General features: G+C 46.4%; 1 protein-coding gene across 7 annotated transcripts in view; it reads right to left on the reverse strand.

Annotated features, from left to right (window-relative positions):
- The window catches only part of CNTNAP4 (contactin associated protein family member 4), a gene marked incomplete at its 5' end in the record, with an annotated part of 290,283 nt that overhangs the window by 186,057 nt on the left and 77,077 nt on the right, over positions 1-27,149 (reverse strand). The window contains 2 exons of one of the 7 annotated variants that reach the window (XM_079996017.1): positions 24,792-24,845; positions 26,108-26,165. The exons of the other annotated variants lie outside the window; for them this stretch is intronic. Of the exons in view, the coding sequence (XP_079852143.1) occupies positions 24,792-24,845; positions 26,108-26,165 (112 nt within the window). Of the gene's footprint in view, positions 1-24,791; positions 24,846-26,107; positions 26,166-27,149 lie in introns of those variants that run through there. 7 annotated transcript variants of the gene reach the window in all.

Here is a 27,149-nt window from a genome sequence, read left to right on the forward strand (position 1 = left end):
CTCTGAGTAAAAGTTATTTGAATACAACCCACTGTTTCCTATAATACACATATTGGTGATGCTAGATTCACAAATGATGCTGTATTTCTGGGTCTTGGTCGAAACATCTACAATCAATGGTAGACACAGCTCCAGGGATCATAATTCTCCTTCTACACTTAGTAAATGGGGTCACCTCTGTCAGCATCCAGTGAACATTGGCTAGATGAGTGTGACTAAGGACCAAAGAAATTAATAAAAGATCTGTAGAGGCTTAAATAATTGTTTAATCAATAAACACAGTCAAAACAATGAATAGCTTTCATATAGCCATCAATAACAGCTCCAGGTCAGATGTTCGTAACTGACACATCTGTGATTTACTTCTCAGCTGTTTAATAGCCTTGATAGGCAAGTTTTAAAAGGAGAAGACTGTATAATTTATTTTAGTATATTTAGATTCCACCTTTCCTTCAAGGAGTTTTGGTCAACAAGCTTGAGGCACAGCCCGGATGTTTGACTAACAAATAATGACTGACCCAAGGTCTCCCAGTAAGCTTCTTCTCTAAGTAGAGATCTTGAATATATGGAAATAAAACATAAAAGGGATTTCTTGCAAAATTAGGGGATTTAAAAATTAGCAGATGGAAATGCACAGCGCTGTACTCTATGCACAGGCAAGTGGGGTGTCAGGCAGAATCGCCATATGTCTAGATTTCCCCAGACATTACTGGGATTTCAGTGATGGAAATAATAATAATAATAATAATAATAATAATAATAATAATAATAATTTATTTATACCCTGCCCATCTGACTGAGCTTCCCCAGCCACTCTGGGTGTCTCTCAATCGAGTGTTAAAAACAATACAACATTAAATATTAAAAATTTCCCTAAACAGGGCTGCCTTCAGATGTCTTTTAAAAATAAGATAGCTGCTTAATTCCTTGACATCTGATGGGAGGGTGTTCCACTGGGTGGGTGCCACTATTGAGAAGGCCCTCTGCCTGGTTCCCTGTAGCCTCACTTCTTACAATGAGGGAACCGCCAGAAGGCCCTTGGAGCTGGACCTCAGTGTCCGGGCAGAATGATGGGGGTGGAGACGCTCCTTCAGGTCTACTGAGCTGAGGCCATTTAGGGCTTTAAAGGTCAGCACCAACACTTTGAATTGTGCTCGGAAACGTACTGGGAGCCAGTGCATAAATCCACTATTTGACTACTGATTCAAAACCCTAAAATGTATGCTATATAATTGACTTCTTATTTCTATCCTCTGTATATCGTATTGTTGTTTTATTGCTATGGCCGATGGCTGATGCAAATAAAGATTCATTCCTTCATTCAATGACGGAAATTATGAAAAGTGGCAGTTTGTCCTGGCAACATAATTGAAAGCTCAACAACTTTTATAGGTGTCAAAAAAATTAATATGAGAAGTGACTGGATCACCTATGGAGACTTGGTGGTGAAGGAAGGGGGGAAGTGGAGACTAAAACCATACGAACAAGTAAAAGAACATGTCTATGATTGGTTGCACTATTATCAAATAAGTGAAATGTTTAAAAAGGATGTGAAAGAAAAAGGGTATAAAGAAAAGGATTCAAAATTTCAAACAGAAATTGTTAATAATGATTGCAAGATAATTTCTAAAATGTATAAAATTCTGTTGGAATGGCATACAATGGATGAGGAAGTAAAAGTGGTTATGATTCAATGGGCCAAAGATTTAGGATATAACATAGAAATAGATGATTGGCAAAGAATATGGAATGAAAATCTGAAGTTTACGGCATGTATCACATTGAAAGAAAATGTAATGAAGATGGTATACAGGTGGTATATGACACCAGTAAAATTAGCAAAAATGTACAAAACTTGTAATAAGTGTTGGAAATGCAAGGAGAAAGAAGGTACATTCATGCATATGTGGTGGGATTGTAAGAAAGTAAGGGGGTTCTGGGAGATGATACATAATGAATTAAAGAAAATGCTAAAATATAGCTTTGTTAAGAAACCAGAAACCTTTTTGCTGGGAATAACAAGAATGGACATAAATAGGAGAGATAGTAAACTTTTTCAGTATGCAATCACCGCAGCAAGAATACTGTTGGCCCAAAAATGGAAACAAGAAGAAGTGCCGACTTTGGAAGAATGGAGGACAAAACTAACAGACTATGCAGAACTGGATAAATTAACTGGGAAAATCAGATTTCAAAAGGATCACAGGTTCTTTGAGGACTGGGGGAAATTTACGGAGTATTTGAAAACTGTTTGTGAGGACTGTACAACGCTAGTGTGCTTTAAAGAAGCTTTGTGAAAATACAAGGAATATTGCTTGTAAGCAAACAAGGTCAGAAATATAGTGTTTAATGGCAATATTAAAATTAAGGAATGTGAAGATAGGACTTGAATTACGAATGATTGTCAGAGAAGTTGAGGGAGGTCCAATAAGTTAAAATATGTGATGTGTAATTTGATATGATTGGAGTTTTTCATGAAAAATTTTATAATAAAAAAATTTAAAAAAAAAAAAGAAAGCTCAACAACTTTGGGAATTTTCTTTTTCTTTTTCTTTTTTTTTTAAAAAAGGTCAACAATTTGTTTGTTTCTGGATTTCCACTTTTTGAAATATGGCAACCCTATGTCAGGTGGGGAGAAGCATGGGAAGAGGCTGGGGGCAGGTGAAGAGACTGGAAGGACTAGGTTGTTTCATGTTGCGCTGACTGTTTTTAGCATGTTCATAGCAACAAGCTACTGCTTTTAGGGAACAGCTGAAACAGCACATCCCCTTTTGAAGACTGCACAATTAGATATGCATACCATTTCCACTTAATTTTATTTATTTTTATTTTTTATTCTTTGTTGAGAGGGGGAATATGGGCAAATTTCACCCACTGTGTTAAGTTGTGGGCGAACATATCAGAGGACACAGCGATTCTCCAAACAGCTCTTGTTTATTCACAGGTCAGAACAGAACTGAACTGAAGGGTTCAGCCAGCCTGCTTATATAGAGCTCCAGTACAATGTAACTGTAACAACTTTCTGTAACTATCCAATCACTGAACGTCACTTTTGATCCCTTATTTGCATATGTGGACCTGAACTATCTACAGTATCCCCCTGCTGGCCCAGGGTGAGAACTTCAGTACATAACACACTGTGTGGAGGCAGTATAGAAAGGACTTTCCTGCACTCACAAGACAGTATATGGCACCCCCAATCTTTTAGTACCATGTGTCCCTCCCAGAAAAAGTTGATATGGAAAGGAGCAAGGATCAATTGCTCGTACTAAGCCAGGAGAAGATGGAGAAGTGGCAACTTGCTTCTATTGCTTTTTCTGTGGCTGTAGATTGCATCTCCTTCATGATATTTGCTCATTTGTGATTCTTTTCTGTTAGTTATTTTACTGTATTCATTCATTTTCAATCTAGATTAATTGCTTATTTGAAAATGAAAATAAAAGTGACCCGCAACAACAGGCTTTACAAAACAAAAAGCATAGGTGTCAGGGACTCAGCGGGAGCGCAGGGAGGAGAGGAGATGGAAAGCGAGGGGGAGCAATCCGAGGGCAGCGTAGGAGAATATGACAGCAGCCCGATAGATTCCATGAGCCTCTCCAGCGAATCGGAAGATTCACAGAAGGGGGCGCCGATGGGCAGGGCAAGGGGCGACACAAGGGGGACACCCCAGAAGCAAGGGGCCAGCGGGGACTCCCAGAGCAGCAGTTGCAAATCAGGACCAGCTTCCCCACCAGAGCGTAGTGGGGGGGAGGAGTCCCAGGTGTCAGAGCCCACACATGCACCACCAGCGAGAGAAGATGAGTCAGGGTGGACCACGCCTCCATCGGAGAGCGAGTTAACGGTTAAGAGGAAAGTTGCAGGCTGGGCGCGCGCGCCAGGTTCAAAGGTACAGGCGAGCGGCACAGAAGGTAGCCCAGATAGGGAACCAGGTCCTAAAGCCCGCCGGAAGGAGGGGCAAGAATCGTCAGGGTCAGCGTCAGAGGAATCCAGGAAGGATGAGACCCTAGCGGGCAGGAGGGCCCAGAGGAGAAAGGAATTTAGGAAGAGGTGGAGCAAAGCGAGAGTCTTAAACTGGTGTGGAGGGGGAGGAGACTCAGACAGGACTTTGCCGGTCTAAGGTCGGGACGTAGAGCTGCACGCTGCGGCTCTGAAACGGAGACTGAATCTCAATAAAGACTTTTGTACATAACTACAGCCTAGCGTTGGTCCTCTGTGAGCTGGGACCTGGAGGCAGCTCTGACAGTAAGTCCTGTCTCAAATTTCAAAGAACCTCGCAACGTGAGAGGACGCAGCGAGGGGCGAAGATTGGTGCTTCGCGAGCTCACAAAAGCAGCACAAGATGACTACAGAAGAACGACTGGCAGCTTTGCAAGAAGCCGTGGTACAACTTAACGCAGAAATACGAGCGGCAAGGAGGAGAGAAGAGGAATCAGATGCTGTCTGCAAGGATCTGCAAAACAGGTTGGAAATGTTGACTAAACAGGGGCCACCGGCAGCCAAATCAGAAGGGATCGGGCTCGGGAAGAGAGGGGGGAGCCTGGTGTCGCATTTCGATGGGAGTCTGCAGCAATATCCTAACTTCAGAGCAGACGTAGTTTTTGCGCTAAAGTTGCTGGAGAAGGACTTTAGAGATGAGCAGGAGAAAGTAGGCTTCATACTAACGCATCTCCATGGAGAAGCTAAAGCGTGGTTGCGCAATCTGTGGAGAGATAATGATCCAGCCCTCCAAAACGCAAAAGCCTTCATTAAGGCGATGGACGATTGTTTTTTATCAGAGATAGACGTAGATGTCGCTAGAAAAGAGATTCACGGTCTGAAACAAGGCAGAGCCACTGTAAGGCAATATCATTCCCGCTTTTTTGCATTGGTCAACGCGCTGGGATGGGAAAAGGACTCAGCGTCCGTCAGGGACCTGTTCTGGGAGGGGCTCAACGGGGCTGTGAAAGACGAAATCGCAAGGGGGGAGAGGCCACGGAGCACTCAAGAAGTGGTCCAGAAGGCGTTGACGATTGGTGTGCGGCTGGAAGAACGTCCCTGGAGCAAAGATGAAGGGCGTTGGGGACGCACGCCAGCAAGGGCACCTCCTTTCTTCCCCAGAGACTCAGCGCGCGCTCAATCCACGCCTCCACTGGGAGGGGGAGAGGAGCCGATGGAGATAGGTGGTGCCAAGGCTCAGTCGGCGACCAGAGCCCTCACACCAGGAGCAGCCAAGGTGAAGCCTCCTAGAGGGAACAGGAAGTGTTACATCTGTGAAAGTGCTCAGCATATGGCAAAAGAGTGCCCCCAGAGGCTCCACAAGCACAATGCAGCCTCAGCAAAAGTAACAGAAGCAGCTCAGCAGAGGGAACCGCAGCAGGGAAACGACGAAGTCTGGCTGGAAGCAGAGCCGCTGGGGCCCAGCCAGACGAATCAGTGAAGCAGTCCCCAGGAATCTTACAGCCCACAGACCCCCTCCCGCCCAAACCAGTGGTGCAGCTCACCGCAACACTCCAGCTTCCCAATGGGCTCACCATGGAAGTGCCTATTACCATTGACTCTGGTAGCAATGCAGACTTTATGGGGGTGGATTTCATCAAGCAACATAGCATAGCGCTCCTGCCTGCCACGATGCCCCTGAAAGTAGTGACAGTCGATGGAAGAGAATTGCTGGGGGGACAGGTGGTACAGCAAACGCCGCCAATGGTGATGCGCATTGGAAATCACCGCGAAGTCATCAGCTTCAACGTCACCCAACTGTCAGACACGCCCATTGTGTTGGGCATGAGCTGGTTGGACAGGCACAGCCCGGCATTGGCATGGTACCAGCGTAAATTGACCTTCTGCTCCTCCTACTGCGCAGAACATTGCATCATGACTAACCAGGAGGACGAGGGGCAAGAGGATGACCCACAGCTACAACTGGGCATGCTGCAAGCGGTACCCGACAAGTACAAGGCGTTTTTGGAGGTCTTCTGCGAGAAGGAAGCGGACAAGCTGCCTCCCCACAGACCCTACGACTGCAAGATTGACCTCCTGCCGGGGGCAACGCTGCCGACCGGAAAACTGTACTCCATGTCTGAAGACGAACTGCAAGAGCTCAGGGAGTTCATAGATCACAATTTGAAGCGGGGATTCATCCGAGAATCCAAAGCAGTGGGGGGCAGTCCTGTTTTCTTTGTGAAGAAAAGAGACACGCCCCAGAAGAGGCTTGTAGTTGATTTCAGAATTTTAAATTCGAAAACCAAGCCCACGGCTTTCCCGATGCCCAAGATCGACGACTTGCTCGCGACGGTGAGAAAGGGACGCATCTTCACCAAGCTGGATCTACGAGGGGCGTACAATCTTATACGCATGCGGGAGGGCGACGAGTGGAAGACGGCCATGTTCACGCCCTTGGGCACCTATGAGTATAGGGTTATGCCTTTCGGTTTACAAAATGGCTCCCACTGCTTCCAAGCCTTCATGCATCACGTGTTAGCGGGGCTCCTATACAAGAAGTGCGTCTGCTTCCTGGACGACATTCTGATCTTCTCGGAATCGCAGGAGGCTCACGAGAGAGATGTCAAGGAAGTCCTGCAAAGACTACGGGAGCACAGGCTTTACGCCAAGCTGGAGAAATGCCAGTTCGACATGACGGAGGTGGATTTCCTGGGCTACAAGCTGTCCGACAAGGGAATTGCCATGGACAGCGCCAAGGTACGATCAGTACTGGACTGGAAGAGCCCGCGCAATCGGAAGGAGGTCCAGAGGTTTGTCGGCTTTGCTAACTTTTATCGCAAGTTCATCAAGGGTTTCGCTATGCAGACGGCGGCCATCACGGACACCCTCAGCTCCAAGAAGAAGAAGTTCATCTGGACGGACCAGGCGGAGCAGTCCTTTCAGAAACTCAAGCGTCTTTTCGCTTCCGAGGAACAACTGCTGCATGTGAACCCCAGCGAGCCCATGAGGGTGGAGACGGATGCCTCCGACAGAGCCGTGGGGGCAGTCCTGTTGCAGCGAGACCCGCAAGGGGATTGGAGACCGTGTGCTTTCTACTCCAGGAAGCTCAGCAAGTCGGAGCAGAACTACACCATCTGGGACAGAGAGTTGCTGGCCATTCATGCAGCATTCAAGGCGTGGCGGCACTTCCTCATCGGAGCCAAACACACGGTGCAAGTTCGCACGGACCATAAGAACCTGGAGTACTGGCGCACGGCGCGGTTCCTGAACCAGAGACACATCCGCTGGGCGGAGTTCTTTGCGGATTTCGACTTCAGGATAGAATATATCCCCGGAGACAACAACGTCATGGCTGATGCGCTATCCAGGAAGCCGCAGTATCTGGAGGAAGCAGCACCGGTAGTGGCCAAACACATTTTCGCACCCAAGGCGTGGGCATGCGCTTCTGCCACAATAGACCTGGAAGCGATACGGCGCGAGCTGCGAACAGATTCCTTCGCGCGCTCCAAGATGGAGGAGGTGCGCAGCGGCACGGCAAAGGACGACGAGTTCCAGATACGCGACGGACTGCTCCTCCGCAAGGGGGCCATCTACGTACCGGGAGATGAACTCCGTGCGACAGTACTGCAACAGCTACACGACGCACCCAGCGCCGGACATTTCGGCAAGGAAAAGACGGTGGAATTAGTAGCCAGAGACTTTTGGTGGCCCAAGATGCGGGGAGAAGTCGCGGAATACGTCACGAGGTGCGACACCTGCCAAAGGGCCAAGCCAGTACACAGACCGCCGGCGGGACTGTTAGAACCGCTACAGACCCCGTCCGAACCATGGGAGAGGGTAGCCTTGGACTTTGTCACTGACCTGCCCAGCTCGAGGGGCAAAACAGCAGTACTCGTGGTAGTCGACATGTTCACCAAGATGGCGCACTTCATTCCTTGCGCGAAGGTGGCCACAGCGGAACAGATGGCCAAGCTGTTCATAGACCACGTGTTCAAGGTACACGGCCTGCCACGGTCTATCCTGTCTGACAGGGGGCGCCAGTTCATCTCGAGTTTCTGGCGGAAGCTGATGGGGATCCTGAACGTCAAGGTCAACCTAGCGTCGGCAAGACACCCGCAGACCAACGGACAAGCGGAGAGGGTCAACGCCGTCATGCAGCAGTACCTGAGATGTTACGCCAACCAACAGCCCTCGACCTGGGTGGACTATCTGCCCCTGGCCGAGTTTGCCTACAACAACACACAACACGTGTCCACGGGGGTGACACCGTTTTTTGCCAACCACGGGCGACATCCCAGGACCTTCCCGGGCTTAGAGAAAGAGGGGGAGGGGGAGCCACAGGGAGCAGAGGCACTGGCAGAGGAGTTACAGGAGGTCCATGAACAGCTCCGTAGACAGTTAGACCTAGCAAAACACGTATACAAGATGCAAGCAGACAAACACAGAAGAGTGGGGGAGGACATACGGGTAGGGGACTGGGTCTGGTTAGCGGCCCAGGCAGTGCCGGCCAGATCCTTAGCTAAGAAGAAGCTAGGACACAAGCAGTTGGGCCCTTACCTAGTCGAGGCACAGATCAACCCAGTGGCTTTCCGTTTGACACTACCGGAGGGTTCCAGAATGCACCCGGTCTTTCATAGATCGATGCTAACGCCCTACAAGGCACCTCACAGGTTTCAGGAGCCAGGAACAGCTCCCAGTCCGCTTAGAGATGCACCCATGACAGGGGGGTCGCCGAGGGCGGGGCCACTCAACGAGGTGACGGAGATTTTGGACTCGAGATGGGGGGAAGAGGGAGTCGAATATCTCATCGCAAGGGAAGGTGCCCCGGCCAGCGCCAACAGCTGGGTGCCGTACTATGCGGTGGAGGAGCACTACCTCAAAGACGAGTTCCACGCACTCTTCCCACACAGGCCCATGCCGGAGGATTATTTTGACGAATATCTTTTCACCCCCACACTCTCAGCCAGTACGTTTCAGGGGTTCTCCTCGGTTGAGGAGACGGTTCCAGAGACTACCTCGCCGGAGGGGTCGGTCTCAGACTTGGGTGCGGAACGCTCTTATTGGTGGGACACTCAACCCGAGGAGGAGTGGCGCAGGAGACTGCTCAGAGGGCCCTGGCACGCAGACTACCCAGAGGAAATGGGGGAACAAGGGGGCATGGACGAGTTGGGGGAGGATCCTGGTTTCGAGCACGCCGGCAACGAGATGGAAGCGGAGGAGAGCGACGTCGATGTACCCGTCACGGACTGGCAGCATGCCAGGGGGGAAGACCGGTATCCGGCATGCACCCCCACAGCATTGGAGCACCCGGAACCCACGCCAGAAGAGGGGGAGGGGGGAAGGGGGGGCTTCGAGGGGGGGATGGATGTCAGGGACTCAGCGGGAGCGCAGGGAGGAGAGGAGATGGAAAGCGAGGGGGAGCAATCCGAGGGCAGCGTAGGAGAATATGACAGCAGCCCGATAGATTCCATGAGCCTCTCCAGCGAATCGGAAGATTCACAGAAGGGGGCGCCGATGGGCAGGGCAAGGGGCGACACAAGGGGGACACCCCAGAAGCAAGGGGCCAGCGGGGACTCCCAGAGCAGCAGTTGCAAATCAGGACCAGCTTCCTCACCAGAGCGTAGTGGGGGGGAGGAGTCCCAGGTGTCAGAGCCCACACATGCACCACCAGCGAGAGAAGATGAGTCAGGGTGGACCACGCCTCCATCGGAGAGCGAGTTAACGGTTAAGAGGAAAGTTGCAGGCTGGGCGCGCGCGCCAGGTTCAAAGGTACAGGCGAGCGGCACAGAAGGTAGCCCGGATAGGGAACCAGGTCCTAAAGCCCGCCGGAAGGAGGGGCAAGAATCGTCAGGGTCAGCGTCAGAGGAATCCAGGAAGGATGAGACCCTAGCGGGCAGGAGGGCCCAGAGGAGAAAGGAATTTAGGAAGAGGTGGAGCAAAGCGAGAGTCTTAAACTGGTGTGGAGGGGGAGGAGACTCAGACAGGACTTCGCCGGTCTAAGGTCGGGACGTAGAGCTGCACGCTGCGGCTCTGAAATGGAGACTGAATCTCAATAGAGACTTTTGTACATAACTACAGCCTAGCGTTGGTCCTCTGTGAGCTGGGACCTGGAGGCAGCTCTGACAATAGGAAATAGTAATAAGAATACTGTTGTAGCATTGGGGTGTCTGGGATCCTCCTCAAGTTTTTGTTTCTAAGATGGGATTCATAGAAAAAGAAACTGCTACAGTATTCAGTCCAGTCTCTTTGCTAAGTCAATGGCTTTCTAACTAAGTCTGTCAAGTAGCTCCTCACATGTCTAAAGAGAATAGTTGACTGGTTGCCACAGAAACTAGTACAGTGGTACCTCAGGTTACATATGCTTCAGGTTACATACGCTTCAGGTTATAGACTCCGCTAACCCAGAAATAGTGCTTCAGGTTAAGAACTTTGCTTCAGGATGAGAACAAAAATTGTGCTCCGGTGGCGCTGCGGCAGCAGGAGGCCCCATTAGCTAAAGTGGTGCTTCAGGTTAAGAACAGTTTCAGGTTAAGTACAGACCTCCGGAACGAATTAAGTACTTAACCTGAGGTACCACTGTAGTTGGAAATGGACTGGCTGAATGGGGCAGGCCTTCCTCTCTCCCCTAGTTGGAAGTGATGTTACTGGTGGAATAGACCTGGAGCCAGTCTCATTTTGGTCTGAGCTGGGAAGAGACTCTGTGTTGTATGCAGAACTCTGCAGGAGCAGCCAATCAGGCTCCTGGATGAAGTGAATCAGCAACCTGATTGGCCTGCAGGAGCAGCTCAGAATTAGCCAACCACGTGGGGCCCAATGTGTAAATAATGTATATATAGCTAGACGTTTTGGGGAAAGTTTCATTCATTGCTACTATGAGCTGAATAAAGAGCATGAAATTCACACTCAACTCCGAGTATATTTCAAAAACTATATATCACAAAGACATCACAGTCTCCACTGACCTTCATTCTAACCTGAGATATGCTCTGGCATCCCTGAAAACTCTCACTGCTTGGAGGAGACTGGGGTGCAAATAACCATACTATTCCAGTTCACAAAAGCAGAATAAGCTAGAACTATCCGGACAGCGCTGGCCCCTGGCCTCTTAAGTGAGATGGGCGCACAACCCCAGAGTCTGTCAAGACTGGCCCGTATGGGCAGGGGTACCTTTACCTTTACCTTATTCTAGTTCATAAAACATAAGTATCATGGAGCAGCTGTCCAGGACATATGGCACCATCAAAAGAGCCTGTCTGGAGGAAGCCTATTTCTGAGCTGGGGTCAGCTGTGTTTTCTTTTGTTTTCTTGCATTTCCAGATACTGAGTTGAATGTGTAAAAATCAATGTCCACATGCATTACATAGTAAATAAGGTTGAATGAAACTATTCTTAATAAAATGACAAAAGGGTCACTTTTAAAAAGTTTTTAAACGTGAAGTTGCTTCTGGGTCTCATCAGCACCAACGTACCAGGAAGGAATACGGGATCAGAAATAGTATTTCAAAAGCAAATGATGAAGCAGAGGCAAAATCAATAATGATTTTCAACCTCTTGGCATTCCACTGTAAATGACAATCTTTAGATTCAGGGCAAGTCACAAAAACGCCGGCTCATTTCAAGGCAGAAGGTCTAAAATGAAAATGTCTGAGAGTTACTTTTCACACAAAAAACACCTTATTTCAACTTTCATCCTGATATTGACCAGGGGCTCCTCAAGACAGTTCCTCTGGGCAACAGGCCATGGATTTTCATGTTAATCAAACTTGGAAAGCCTCCTGTGAACCAACGATTCAAAGTCATGAGGTTTGATATCTTTTCCTAGCACTGAAGCTGACAGTGACCCATCCTTACCTGTAGAGAATTCAGAATCAATGTACAAGTATCTAAATTGAAGAATAAATCAAACAACCCAATATTAGCATCTTCTGGATCAATGCAATATTGTAAGTTCTTTGCCTACACAAAGTTTCTTATATTAAAAGTATGCTGCCATACTGAAAAATATCCAGCCATTCTATAAAATTAAGACTCTCCAAAACCTAGTGTTTCTTAATTTAAGGATTACATTACTTTGAACCAAAACACAGGAGTAAAATTGTTTATCTGTATAATTATATGCATTTATTCTCATTCAGCTTTTTTATTTGCTCTTTTCCCACTAATCTGTCCTTACTTTGATTCCTTGCAAAAATCCTAATGCCAATAAAGAGCTCAATTTCCAGTCTTCCTCCCTACCTGCTGTTTACTTAAGTAGTACGTGAAGGATAGCATCAGCTACTTTTAATTTTCAAAACATGAGGACTTGAATGTGTGTCATGTCTTTGTGAAAGCTTTGATATATTTTTTAAAAAAAAAAATCCAGCAATTTGAGCCTGAGGGTTGTAACCAACAAAGTTGCTCCATTCCTGCAAGAATTTTCACAGGCTCGGTGGAACTTCCCTTCCCTCTCCTTCCCCTGCCCATCCCAACTCTCCTAAGCGGATTTGGGGCAGGGGGCAGGCAGGGAAAGGAGATGGAGTTCCATTCCAGAAGTAGAAGTCCTTGCACAAATGGAATGACTTCACTGGATGCAACCCGGAGCCTAAAAGTGAGCTGAGAAAAGTTCCTACAGGAGACGTGATGGGAAGCAGCATATGAAGAGAACCATGTACACCCTCTTGAGATCTTTGGAAGATAAATATGGTATGTAAATGGAATAAATGAATAAATAAGCAATGGACAAAGGAGAGCTGTGTGCTTTCCACTGGTAATGGGGGAGCAAAATGGTTCAGTTCATATTTTAATAATTTTCACTTCACCAAACAAGGCATGCAACTATCCTTCCAAATTCACACTTTCCCAGATTTTTGGTTGAGAGAGAGGGGAATAGGTGTGGGAATGGGATGGAGTGGCTGGACTTCAGAACAACAGCTCTCCACTCTGCAGTATTTTGCTGCAGGTTCCACAGGTTTGAATGCTGTTTTAATACTGCCGCGATTTTCTGTCTCCGTTATTAAGCATAGGTTTAATTATGCATTTAACAGACTCAGTTTCCCACCCAGAATATTTAGTGATGGAGTAATCAGAGGGTTGGGTCTATGTTTTCAATCAGATACCATAGGGAACAAAATCAGTTATTTTACAGGGATTGATAAAATAAACAGATTTCTCCTTTTCAACTCAAATGCAACTTTGCATCAAAATTGGTTTCTCTGTGAGCTGCTGAGATGTGCATTTCAAAATGAAATGTCGTTTTATGTTATCGTATACTGATGCCATGCTTACTTCATTTTCCCTTTTTCACTATGAGTCCATTATTGATTCCCAGGATTGTAGGTTCCTCTAGTCACATCAAGAAATGGAGCCCAGGTTGGGACCTTGCTTTTGAAGGATCAGTAGATGGAGTCAGACACAGCTCTCAAGTGTGCTGCTCTGGGACAAAGTAAATATCTACAAAAGATGGCACAGTCAAAATCTGCCCACCACTAACCCTTAATCTAGGGACGCGAGTGGCGCTGTGGGTAAAACCTCAGCGCCTAGGACTTGCCGATTGTCAGGTCAGCGGTTCGAATCCCCGCGGCGGTCCCAGCGCCTGCCAACTTAGCAGTTTGAAAGCACCCCCGGGTGCAAGTAGATAAATAGGGACCGCTTACCAGCGGGAAGGTAAATGGTGTGTCCGTGTGCTGCGCTGGCTCGCCAGATGCAGCTTGTCACACTGGCCACGTGACCCAGAAGTGTCTTCGGACAGCGCTGGCCCCCGGCCTCTTAAGCGAGATGGGTGCGCAACCCCAGAGTCTGACATGACTGGCCCGTACGGGCAGGGGTACCTTTACCTTTTAACCCTTAATCGGATCCTCTTTTTCGAAGGTCCATATTGCATGTGGGCCCAAGGCACTTCCCCCCCATCTGTAGGAGGGGTGGGGGTTCAGCCTGAGCCGTGCAGTGGCCCCACAGTCATGCCACGGCCTGTTGGTTAATTGGGAGTCGTGGCATGATCGAGGGGCCTCTTTAAAGGCGGCGTCATGTCACTGGGGCTTTACCTGGCTTTGCGCCGCCGAACACCCGCACACCCACCATAGTGGTTTAGGTGTCTGCTTTCACCTTGATTTGGACTTTGGTTGGTCACCTGTTTTGGAACAGGGGCCAGGTAGAATTTTTTTCCGCATGGCAGATTGGTGCTGGCCATTTGGTTTTTGCCTACCTCTTAGCAATCGTCACAACTTTGTAAGGCTTGGTGGTTAGGCATTGGTTTAGTTAGGGGTGGGGGTGGGGAGATGCAGCCATCACCTGCCCCTCCAGGTACAAGGGTATTCCGGTAAAGGAATCCGTGGGTCTGGATCTCGTCTGAAGTCCGGTTGAGGGGCTAGGGCCATGCCAGGACCCGACGGGAACCCCAGGTTGAGTTTCAGTTGGTCACCATCGATGGAGCTCCCTCTTTTGGTTGTTTGCCCTTCCAGACTTCCTGCAAGGTGGGCAGGAGTCAGAGATAGTTTCACCGATGCCTGTCAATACCACTCACATTTCTGTAATCAATAAAGTTGTGGCCTAAATGTTGCCCATTAACCTTTAACCTGTGTCAATCTGTTTATTTTATCAGGAGGGGCCTGATAAAATAAAATAATAAATATAAAAATGGCCTGCAGCTACAAACAGACACCGAAAGATGGAGAGCTGTGAAATTATCCTGAAATTATTCCCATGCACCTTCTTTCCCAGGGCAAATTGTGCTCTCTACAACCCACAAAACAGGTATTTGGAGGGCAGAGAGGAGCACCAAATTGGGAGGGGTAGCTAACGCTGCAGAAGATAGAACTAGGCTTCGAAATGACCTTAACAGATTGTAGAACTGAGCCCAAATTAACAAAACAAATTTCAGTAGGGACAAATGTAAGGTTAGGCAGGAAGAACCAGCTGCACATATGTAAGATGGGGGACATCTGTCTGGTCAGTAGTGCATGTGAAAAGGATCTAGAGGTCTTGGTGGACCACAAGCTTAACATGAGTGAACGGTGTGATGCAGCAGCAAAAAAAGCAAATGCTGTTCCAGGCTGCTTCAACAGAAATATAGTATCCAGACCAAGGGAAGTAACAGTACCACTCTATTCTGCCTTGGTCAGACCACACCTGGAATACTGTGTCCAATTCTGGGCACCATAATTTAAGAAGGATGTTGACAAGCTGGAAGATGTGCAGAGGAGGGTGACCAACATGATGAAGTGTCTGGAAACCAAGCCTTATGAGGAATGCTTGAAGGAGCTGGGCATGTTTAGCCTGGTAAAGAGGAGACTGAGAGGAGATATGATAGCCATCTTCAGACATCTCAAGGGCTACACATGGAAGATGGAGCAAGCTTGTTTTCTCCTGCTCTGGAGGGCAGGACTCAAACCAATGCCTTCAAGTTACAAGAAATGAGATTCCAAATAAACATACAGAAAAACTTTCTGTCAGTAAGAGCTGTTCAACAGTAGAACAGTCTCCCTTGGGAGGTTGTGGGCTTTCCATCCTTAGAAGTTTTTAAGCAGAGGCTGGATAGCGATCTGCCATGGATGCTTTAGCTAAGATTCCTGTCCCTTCCAACTCTACCATTCTATGATTCTATGACTGTGGAGGTAGTAGCCATTGAAAGCAATATCCATGAATTTGTCTAATCCTCTTTTAATCCTCGACCTTCCACCAGTTTTCCTGGGGTAGAATATCATTTGGTCTTGCTACATTCAGGTTTTTGGGTTGTTGACGGTGCTGCAGCAGTCATGGTACTGTTGACTCTGGAGATGGGCAAATGCCCAATTGCGATTGCATTATGTTAGCATTAGTCTTGGCATAGGAACTCTCTTGCATAGTGGGACTTGCTTGTATTACTGTAAAAATGCCTTGTTAAAGGTCAGTTTTGCTAAACGTATGTGCGTTAATAATAAAAACAAAGCTACAAAAATGGAGTGAAGAGTTAGGGGTACAGATAACAAATGATATATGGGAGTCAAGTATAAAATCAACGGAAATAGCCTCTATGGATCTAAGACTAAGACGTATTCAACAGAAAATAGTAGGCCCAATCAGATCCAGTCAGTAAGATCATTGGTCAGGGAGGATGGGAATTCTAGTCCAACAACATTTGGAGGGCACTACCAGCACCAGATTTGAAGGTAAAGGGACCCCTGACCATTAGGTCCAGTCATGGTTGACTCTGGAGTTGTGCCGCTCATCTCGCTTTACTGGCCGAGGGAGCCAGCGTACAGCTTCCGGGTCATGTGGCCAGCATGACTAAGCCGCTTCTGGTGAACCAGAGCAGCGCACAGAAACACAGTTTACCTTCCCGCCAGAGCGGTACCTATTTATCTACTTGCACTTTGACGTGCTTTTGAACTGCTAGGTTGGCAGGAGCTGGGACCGAGCAACGGGAGCTCACCCCATTGCGGGGATTCGAACTGCCAACCTCCTGATTGGGAAGTCCTAGGCTCTGTGGTTCAACCCACAGCACCAGGGTGGTGCAATTAACCAATATACACCTTTGCAGTTCTGCCCCAACAGGACGCTGAGCTGAGGAGGAGCAAAGTTGAGAAGATTCATAATTGAGAAAATCCATTTGGGGGCATCAAATGTTGGTCTCGCACAGGGTGCCATATTACATAACATTACCAAGTCCGCCCCAGCACTGTGTTGACTACCCTTGACTTACATGATAGGTACTTAAAAAAACACAAAAACCCTTTATTTTTTGTGCTACTCAGACCATGACTATGAATCTTATTTAACTGCTTGCGAATTAGTTTCAGCTAAGACTGTTTCAAGCCCTGCATTAGCATGGTCAGTAGCACTTCATTCTTCGTTTTTGCCATGTAGATCATTGCAAGTCAGTGGAACATTACACATCACATTTGGAGTCAGTGCCACTTATACAGTGGCGTAGCGTGGGTTATCAGCACCCGGGGCAAGGCAAGTAATTTGCGCCCCCTAACCCGTGGATTTGCGCCCCCTAACCCGTGGATTTCCCTAACCCCCAGATGTTGCGCCCGGTGCGGCCGGCCCCCCCTGCACCCCCCACGCTACGCCACTGCACTTATATGCTCAATCAGTTGACCTGCAGAATTGGGCATTTGTGCATGTGCAGCAGTGCCCACATGGACAAAGTTCTTGGTGGTAAGCATATCCATATGATAGATAGATAGATAGATAGATGATAGATAGATAGATAGATGATAGATAGATAGATAGATGATAGATAGATATCATCTTTCTCTATCTCTATATCAGGGGTGCCAACTTGAATAAAATATGGGGGGCAGGTAAGCCATGCCCCACATAATCAATCAGACGATACAGTGCACGCACACCATTTGAATGGCAATGCCCATAAACTTGAGGGGAGGGCGGCTCCCTCAAAAATTTTATGGGAGGGGGACAAAAGGAGCTCAACTCCTAGGATTTGGCTCCTATTATCTATATCTATATCTAGCGCGAACACACACACACAATTACAGTGGTGCCTCGCAAGACGAAAAGAATCTGTTCCACGATTCTCTTCGTCTAGCGGTTTTTTCATCTTGCGAAGCAAGCCCATTGACGGCTTAGCAGATTAGCGCCATTAGCGGCTTTTAGCGGCTTTTAGCGGCTTAGCGGCTTAGCGGATCAGCTGATAAGCGGCTTAGCGGCTTAGAAAAGGGGGGGAGGAAAAAAACCCACAGGAACTCGCAAGACATTTTCGTCTTGCGAAGCAAGCCCATAGGGAAATTCGTTTTGCGAAGCGCCTCCAAAACGGAAAACCCTTTCGTCTAGCGGGTTTTCCGTCTTGCGAGGCGTTCGTCTTGCGGGGCACCACTGTGAATGCATATTCCTTGTGTCTTGCAAAAATATGTGCTTATGTGGTTATGATTTTCTGTCTTAATACCTTGATCCTAAATATATGACTTAGAAGCAAGTTTCATGTTCTACGATTCCAGCATGAAACGTGAAAACCAGAAACACTATTTTTTTTTTTTAGATACAATACACACATTAAACAAAATGAAAGCTAGATCAGCACAAAGGACAATGGCACCTCTAGCATACACAGTCCTTTTATAAACATTTATATACATTTTGACTTGGCAGATATTTCCTACAGTGACATCTAAGAGGAAGCCGTCTTTTAAATAAAGCCATAGATGATTTCACTCTTGGATTACAGGGATTTCCCATATGGATAGAGCCAATGAAGTGAAACAGTGCAGACATCAATTGATGTGTCTGGCACCAGATATTATAAAAAGATATTGAAGTGAGATTGAAGCAAAGCTGTTGTGAAGCAAGACGTCTGAGGTTTTCGAAAGTTCCTTCTCATGTTTAATGAAACTGATTAAATTGCAGTATCAGTGACAATTCCAAATTGCCAAAGCAGAAAAGCAACTACTTAGTATAGATTTTCTTCAGCTCTTAATGCCAGAACCATTCTGTTTAAGTGTCCATATGACAGCTACTGACTTGTCTATAAAGAAAAGTACTAATGCAAGTTCTCTCTAGAGTTGTTTTGCCTTACTGAACACCAGCAGACCTATTCATGCACTAAGCAGCGTACATCCCCTCTAGGATTAGAAAAGCATTCCGGCAAAAGATACCATCTCTATTCCCCTTCTGTGGCACGTTGAATGCTCAACACAAAATTGTAGGAACTTGAGGAAAATATGACACAATGCACAATTGTTATAGCTAGATTTAACAACGGGATTCATCATTTCTCCAAATACCAGGCTGCTGCATGAACAAACACGTTGCATTACTTTCTGCTATATTAGCCTAGAATGTATTTCTAATGCCATGACTTGCCACTGGGAATGAATATTTGTTTTTCAACTGAGTCGCACATCCATCTGCATTCCAGTCTCCTCCAACTTGGTGCTCCCTAGATGTTGTTGGATGCTTAACTCCCATCAGCTTAAGCCAGGAAGGCCAATAGTCAGAGAAGATGGAAGCTGTAGTCAAAAAGATTTGATAGGCACCTGGCAGAAGTTGGCCACTCCTCAGGTTTGGAAACCACACTTATCTGATAGCATCTCTACAAGGGGCTCACTTGAAGCTGAGGTGTGAGCTGTATGGGCAGGGTACAGAAAGAGGCATATAGAACCAGGCCAGCTCCCATGCAAGTTAGATTAATAACAGCCTCTTACTCGCTGCCCCCCCACACTAGTTATTGCAGAACGTGCAATAAAATTGTGGCCTTCTTTCAACCAATATACAAACTTGGCTCTTTCTTCCTGTGGAACTATTTGCCCAGCTTTTCCTGGTGTGTTATCATCACCCTTCCTTTGCCACAATGCTAACTTCTCCGTGACTCTGGGGATTAAGTAGTTGATCATTTTTTCACACAAATCCTCCTCTGTTGCTGACCACGAACACAAAACATCCATGACAATGAGGACATCCTGTTTGGGACAGGAACAGGCTCGTTGCACTCATGTCTGGGCAGCAAGCAGTGTGTGTGTGTGTGTGTGTGTGTGTATTTTCACGGGGTGGACAGACTTCGTTTTTGCTTACAACATTTTTGCATATCTCATAAGCTTGGCATGAAATCATATGTATCTGCCTTGTTGTTGTTGTTTAGTTGCTTAGTTGTGTCCGACTCTTCATGACCCCATGGACCAGAGCACGCCAAGCACTTCTGTCTTCCACTTCCTCCCACAGTTTGGTCAAACTCATGTTCGTAGCTTTGAGAACACTGTCCAACCATCTCATCCTCTGTCGTCCCCTTCTCCTTGTGCCCTCAATCTTTCCCAACATCAGGGTCTTTTCCAAGAAGTCTTCTCTTCTCATGAGGTGGCCAAAGTATTGGAGCCTCAGCTTCAGGATCTGTCCTTCCAGTGAGCACTCGGTATCTGCCTTATGCTGAGTCAAATCACGGACCAGATCTACATTTAGATTGGGGGACGCGGGTGATGCTGTGATCTAAACCACTGAGCCTCTTTGGCTTGCTGATTGGAAGGTTGGCGGTTCAAATCCCCGTGATGGAGTGAATTTGCGTTGCTCTGTCCCAGCTGCTGCCAACCTAGCAGTTCAAAAGCACACCGGTGCAAGGTACCACGGTGGCAGGAAGGTAAATGGCATTTCCGTCTGCTCTGGTTTCCGTCATGGTGTTCCATTGTGCCAGAAGTGGAAAGCTATCTGTGGACAAACACCGGCTCCCTTGGCCTGAAAGCAAGATGAGCGCCGCAACCCCATAGTCACCTTTAACTGGACTTAACTGCCCAGAGCAGTCTTCCTTTACCTTTACATTTAGATCAAAGTACAGTTTGATCTAAATGGCAATAGCTCTATATAGTTTTAAGAAGAGGACTTCCTCCGTCATGGCATAAGATCTTTTAACTATTAATGCTGTGGACTGATCCTTGAACTGTCTGGATTCAATGACACAATTTGGGTTACTAATCCTACCTGCCAACATGCAAATGGACAAATCTTTGTTAATAACTGTTGCTGTTAGGACACAGGAACTGTCCAGCACTAAGGTAGACCATTGATCCATCCAGCTCAGTATCGTCTATAATGAATGACAGTAACTCTCCATGCTTTATGATGGGAAGCATTCTCAGCCATATTTGAAGTTGCCAGGGATTGAACCACATGCCAAGCTCTATCACTGAGCTACTGCACTTCCACCAGAAATGCAACAGTGTCAAAGCATTACTTAATCATGGCTGTATAACTGAGCACATGGGTCTAAATGGGGATGAAGGACACTTCCATCAAGAAAAGGAGTTGCTGGGGAGCATATATGGATGTTGAACAAAGCCCAGAATCTTTGATTGCTTATGTTTGTTGAATAATATAGGGCCAAGCAAAATGTTGCAATACGTTTTCTTTTCTACCGAGTGCTTGTTCTTGTATTACACACTTTGCTTTTATGTTGCAAGAATGGTTTTGCTGCAAATAAGTACATTTCATATAAAGAAATTATTTATTCCCATTTGAGTGAGTTGCCATGTTGTTGACCCCAAAGTTTCTATGACTTCCTAAACTCTGCACACAATGATAAAGGCTCCAGACTTCATAACGGACACACTATTTCAGTCCACTTCTGCCAACAGGTTCAGGTGTCCCTAGGGTGCAATCTGGAATTACTTTTTTTTAAAGGTAGAATAATGAATTATTGTACTTTTCTGTAAACCAAACCTCTTGCACAAGGAGAACATTGTTTCTGGACTTGGTGTCAATTTCAGTATGCAAAATTCTACCGCAAGGTCAGAAACGCCTCCTCTTTGATTAAAAGACACCTGCCACACATGAAAGGGCGTATTCAAATGCAACCTTGCAAATTAGACAACAGCAATAACACCCAACCCTTGCTTCTTACTTAGATCTGGAGCCATCCTCTTGGGTAATAAAAAAATACAATTTACATATCACTAGCCAGATGTGCGAATGCTTGCCCTGATTAGTGAATGTGTGAAATAACTAGATGAGATGCCAGTGAAACAGTACTGTTTTTATCTTTTGAAGACATCCTTGCTCAAACAAGAATTGTGTGAATACCTTACAGGGGGACATTGTGCGAAACAATGGGCAACACCGTGCATCAATGGGACAGTCCACTGGCATCATTACAAAGAACTATAAAATCCGCTGTGCTTTTTGGCAAGTGCCGTGTCAGTACAGCATGGTAAAATAATGTGAACTGGGAACTGCATATACAGATTCAGAACAGAGCTGAAATAGCCCTATTCATGTCTGGGATGTGAATACTACACTACCAAATTTGGCTGCTGCTACAGAAAGGATGGTTTAAGTGTGTACTTGGCAATTGTATGCACCATCTGGTGAGAAGGCTGTAATCCTTTTTCATCAGATAAAAGACTGGTAGCCATCACCCATAAACTAGAGTCTAGACTACTGAAATGAGCTCCTTCTGGGGTTGCTCTTGCCAACTGTTCACAAGATTCAGCTGGCTCAGAGCAACGCATCTCTAGCATCTGTCGTGGCTTCATACTGACTTCCATCCAGGAAAAAATAAGGTGTTGGTTCAAAGTTTTGACCCATAAAGTCCCAGAAACCTTATACACAAAAGACCTTAGAACAGGCATAGGCAAATTTGGCCCTGCAGGTGTTTTGGGACTACAACTCCCATCATCTCTAGCTAACAGGACCAGTGGTCAGGGATGATGGGAATTGTAGTCTCAAAATATCTGGAGGGTTGAGCTTGCCTATGCCTCCATTAGAAATTACTCCTTCCCCTAGATTCCCTTTTGCTATTCAATAAGATTAACCTGTTAACTAGTAAACATATTATAGTTGTAGAAAGATGTTCTCTATGGCTCACAACTACATAGCTCCTTCCCATGGAGACTTGCCAGACCTGAACACCTTGGTATGTGGGATTATACCCATGTTATTGAGCTACATCTCCCATCTCCTTTGATCATTGGCCATTCTGGATGAGCTGATGAGAGCTGGGAGTCCAATAACATATGGAGGACTATGGGAGAGTCGTGTTACAATTGTCACTTTGAGAGCTCTGCAGCTGAGCAGCATTTTGAAGATACATTATTGTCACCAGGAAGAGGGACAAGAACAGGGGTCAGCAAAGTTTTTCAGCAGGGGGCTGGTCCACTGTCCCCCAGACCTTAGTGAGGGGCAGACTATATTTTGAAGAAGAAGAAGAAAAAGAACGAATTCCTGTGCCTCACAAATAACCTAGAGATGCATTTTAAATAAAAGGACACATTCCACTCATGTCAAAACACCAGGCAGGCCCCACAAATAACCTAGAGATGCTTTTTAAATAAAAGGACGCATTCTACTCATGTAAAAACACACTGATTCCCACACCGTCTGCGGGCCGGATTTAGAAGGTGATTGGGTTGGGTCCGGCCCCCGGGCCTTAGTTAGCCTACCCATGGACAAGAACCTATATTAGTAGAACATCTTTCTTTCTCAGAGCTGCTAATGGGGTAAAAGTCTAGTTACATTTGCAATAATGATCATTTTGAGTATAAAAATAGTTGTTGCTTTTTAAAAAAAGGTAATTAATTTTTTTTAAAAAAATACAAGTGACACTTTTCCTAACACTTAATGCTTCAAAAAGCTTCACCAGATGAACTTTTATTTCCTCCCACAGCCTTCCATCTCCTCAAATGCATTGATGGGGAATCACTCAACTGCTAATGTACATACCATGTTCCCCCTAACATACACATGTTGGCTGTGCATTGTGCCAGGATATGAAGAGGCTTTAGGTATGTATCAATATTTACACACAGAGAGGTGTGATCCTGGCCCACTCAAGATCCCCTTCGTGTGATGGATCTCCATCTTCGTATTCACTGTACAAGTAAAACCCATTATTGTGAGTGCCAACTATAAAGGCAATGGGTGTCTGGCCACTGGGTGCAGTAGGGATGGAACTATCCCCACTGCACCCAGTGGCTAAACTCTATGTGGATAGAGGAGAAACAAAAATTTTATTGCACTCTCCTCAGCTTTTCTACCTTCCTCCTTTGGATCCACATATTTTTCTAAGGTAGCCATGTTCACCACCACTCTCAAGGGAACAGCGAATGGAAGGAGAGCTCCACAGCCACCAGGGGAAGTCCACCAGGGCCATTATAGCACCCAAAGATGCCACACTGGCAATCCTGGCTTAGTTGGCTCAGGAAGGTCTTAAAAGTCCATCTTTGAGAGCTCTGGAGTCCACATTCAAGTCTGCCTCTGAAAAACTGTGGTCTAAACCACTGAGCCTTGGGCTTGCAGATCAGAAGGCTGGCGGTCAAATTCCCATGCTGGGGTGAGCTTCCATTGCTCGGTCCCTGCTCCTGCCAACCTAACAGTTCGAAAGCATACCAAAAAGTGCAAGTAGATAAATAGGTACCACTCCAGCGGGAAGGTAAATGGTGTTTCCATGCGCTGCTCTGGCTTCAGTGTTCCATTGCACCAGAAGCGGCTTCATTATGCTGGCCACATGACCTGGAAAAACTGTCTGTGGACAATGCCGGCTCCCTTGGCCTGTAAAGCAAGATGAGCACAGCAACCCCACAGTCGTCTGCAACTGGACTTAACTGTCAGGGGTCCTTTACCTTTTACGTCTTTACTGGAGGGAAGAGTATGCCCCATGTCATTTTTATAAGCTAGTAAACAACTGGATGCACTCTGAATTTCTAGAATGCCTAGTTATAAAGAAAAATAATGGCTTTAAGGGCAGCAAGAATCATATTTTGAGGCTGAAACCCTGAAAAGGTTTGTGGCATACAGATGGAACCATTGTGCACTCCTAAGAACCAGTAAGTATTAGATTTGTTAATAGAGGAATGATATTTGTGTTACTTATTTCATTTCATTTCACTCCTGCTTTCTTTTAGTTCTACTCAAATACATAAATGCATCTATTCAATCATTCATGTCCAAATATGCAAGAATGAGTCTGTGATGAATCTTTTTTCAGATCTTTACGCTTCCGGAAATGTTTGTTCCACAATGGAAAAGCTGATTCAGTGACTTTGGAATCTTTCACAGCAACTGCTACATGGCACAGTCAGTCAAACGGGATAAACACATAAAACGTTGGAACGTGTAGGATTAGATGGTGAAAGAAAGAATCTCACTTATTACATTTATGCTGCAAACTAAAAAAAATAAATGCTTAATTTTGCTTTCATTATTACAGACGCCAAATTGATACAACTCGCATCTGGGAACATTAGCCAATTCCATCTGGATACTGACAGCAACAAAACTTTGATGCGCCCACGACAAAATAAAATGTCAGGAAACAAAACAACCTACAGATCCCACAACTAGCAGGAGTGCTGGTTGTCCTTCCCAACCATCCCATTCTGTATTGAATACAGTGTATTATCCAATTTTTTTGTGAAATATTCCAGGAATCACCCAGAGTGATGAAGCTGTGAGGCCCTGATTCTTAATTTTCTACTTACATTTATATAGCTTCAAGATTGAGGCCATCAGTAGGAGCAAACAAGGAAGCAATGCTTGGAGTCCAGCACAAGGACAGAGAATGACATTCCCAGTAAATGGAGCAAGAACTTTCTCCAGCTGCAAAAATGAATTCAAAAAAAGTGTCCCAAATTGCAAATTTAGAAGGGGCACTTCAGCTCAGCCTTAGTGGCAGTTGTCCAACCCTGCTCTGCACTCTTGTTGAGTGCAACTCTCTAGTAAGAAATTGTCCTTGAACTGGGATTATTGCATGAATGGATGGATACATTTGTGGTGTGTGGGGTGGGTGGAATCTGACTCCTGTGTGGCTAATATGCGGCCTGCTCTACTGTTCTGTCCACCTTTCTCTCTGGCCTCACCCATCACTGTCACATTCACCCAGTGCTATACCAGCTGCACTGGCTCCCGGTGGAGTACAGGATCAGGTTTAAGGTGCTAGTTTTATCTTTCAAAGCCCTATACGGCCTAGGACCCTCGTACCTATGGGACCGCCTCTCCAGGTATGCCCCACAGAGGAACTTACGGTCTTCAAATAAAAACATCTTGAAGGTCCCAGGCCACAGAGAGGTTAGGCTGGCCTCAACTAGAGCCAGGGCTTTTTTGGCTGCGGCTCCAACCTGGTGGAACGCTCTGTCACAAGAGACAAGGGCCCTGCAGGACTTGACATCTTTCCGCAGGGCCTGCAAGACAGAGCTGTTCCACCAGGCCTTTGGTCAGGGCGCAGCCTGACCCCCTCTTTTGGCAATCTTTACAAAACTTTAGTTTATGGTTGCCATCAATTTGGATTTTAATTAACTTTTATAATGTTTTTATAATGTTGCACTGTTTTGGTGTTGTTAGCCGCCCTGAGCCCGGCTTCAGCTGGGAAGGGTGGGATATAAATAAATTATTATTATTATTATTATTATTATTATTATTATTATTATTATTTAAGGAGAAGGTAAAAGACCCCAGGATGGTTAAGTCCAGTCAAAGGCGACTATGGGGTTGTGGCGCTCATCTCACTTTCAGGCCAAAGGAAGTGGTGTTTGTCCACAGACAGCTTTCCGGGTTGTGTGGCCGGAATGACTAAACCGCTTATGGCACAACAAAACACTTTGACGTAAGCTGGAATACACGGAAACGCCATTTACCTTCTCGCCGCAGCAGTACTTATTTATCTACTTGCACTGGTATGATTTTGAACTGCTAGGTTGGCAGGAGCTGGGACAGAGCAATGGGAGCTCACTCCGTTGCAGGGATTCGAACCACCAACCTTCTTATTGAGAAGCCCAAGAGGCTCAGTGGTTTAGACCACAGCGCCACCTGCTTCCTGAATAAACAAGCATACAATCACTGATAGGTCCACCCACCATTGTGAGGTTCAAAGCAATGAAGACGATGCCTCCCCAGCTGTTGCCATTGGCTGTGGGTTTCTTGTGATGTCATAAAAGCACTTGGCAACTGAGTGGATATACAGGCAGGCCAAGGGGAAAGCCCTTTTCTATTTCCAGCAGGACACACCTGGCAATGGATATGGCATTCAGCACTGCCCAGGTTTCTTTCACTTGCAGGAGGCAAAGTGGTGAATGGAATGAGGCAATCCTCTGGCAGTGGGATGCTAGGGAGCAATAACAAAGTAAGTTTGCTTCTTTGAAGACTGCTGGTATCTGTGATTAGAAGCTTGCAGACCTCTCATGATGGACCTAACAGTAGCTTCTGGCACAATGGGACACTGTGACGGAAATCAGAGCCCACGGAAAAACAGTTTTCCTTCCCGCTGCAGAGATACCTATTTATCTACTTGCACTGACATGCTTTGGAATTGCTAGGAAGAGCTGGGGCAGAGCAACGGGAGCTCAGCTCATTCCATCACAGGGATTCAAACCACTGACCTTCTGATCGGCAAGCCCAAGAGGCTCTGTGGTTTAGACCACACCTATGAATATTGGTGTAATGTTGTGGGAGGGCAGAGGGGTGGTTGCCGTGGGCGCAAAATTGTTAGGGGCACAAAATTTCATCACCCAGTGCTACCTCAATACAGCTGTGCTCTTCTGTCACTGGGCTCCATTGAAAACAGCTTCTCCCTGAGAACCAGGAAGTGACCTTTTCAGACAACAGCAGGACTCTTCCTTTCTTACCTCTGTGGCTGTGATCTCCTGGGTGATGCAGACACCGATAGGCCGTTGAATGTGCATGCGTACTCCATCTTTTTCCCTTTATCCCACCCCATTCTGCACAGCCTCGGGCACTGGCAACCTATGCTACGCCACTGTCTGTGAGGGAATGTGGTCATCAGACTGAGAAATGTTCCCCACCCATGTTTTGCCCCTTTCTTTGCTTCGGAGCATTTCACAGAT

Source organism: Podarcis cretensis, assembly GCF_951804945.1.
Source record: "Podarcis cretensis genome assembly, chromosome: 11".
NCBI classification, from domain to species: Eukaryota; Metazoa; Chordata; class Lepidosauria; order Squamata; family Lacertidae; genus Podarcis; species Podarcis cretensis.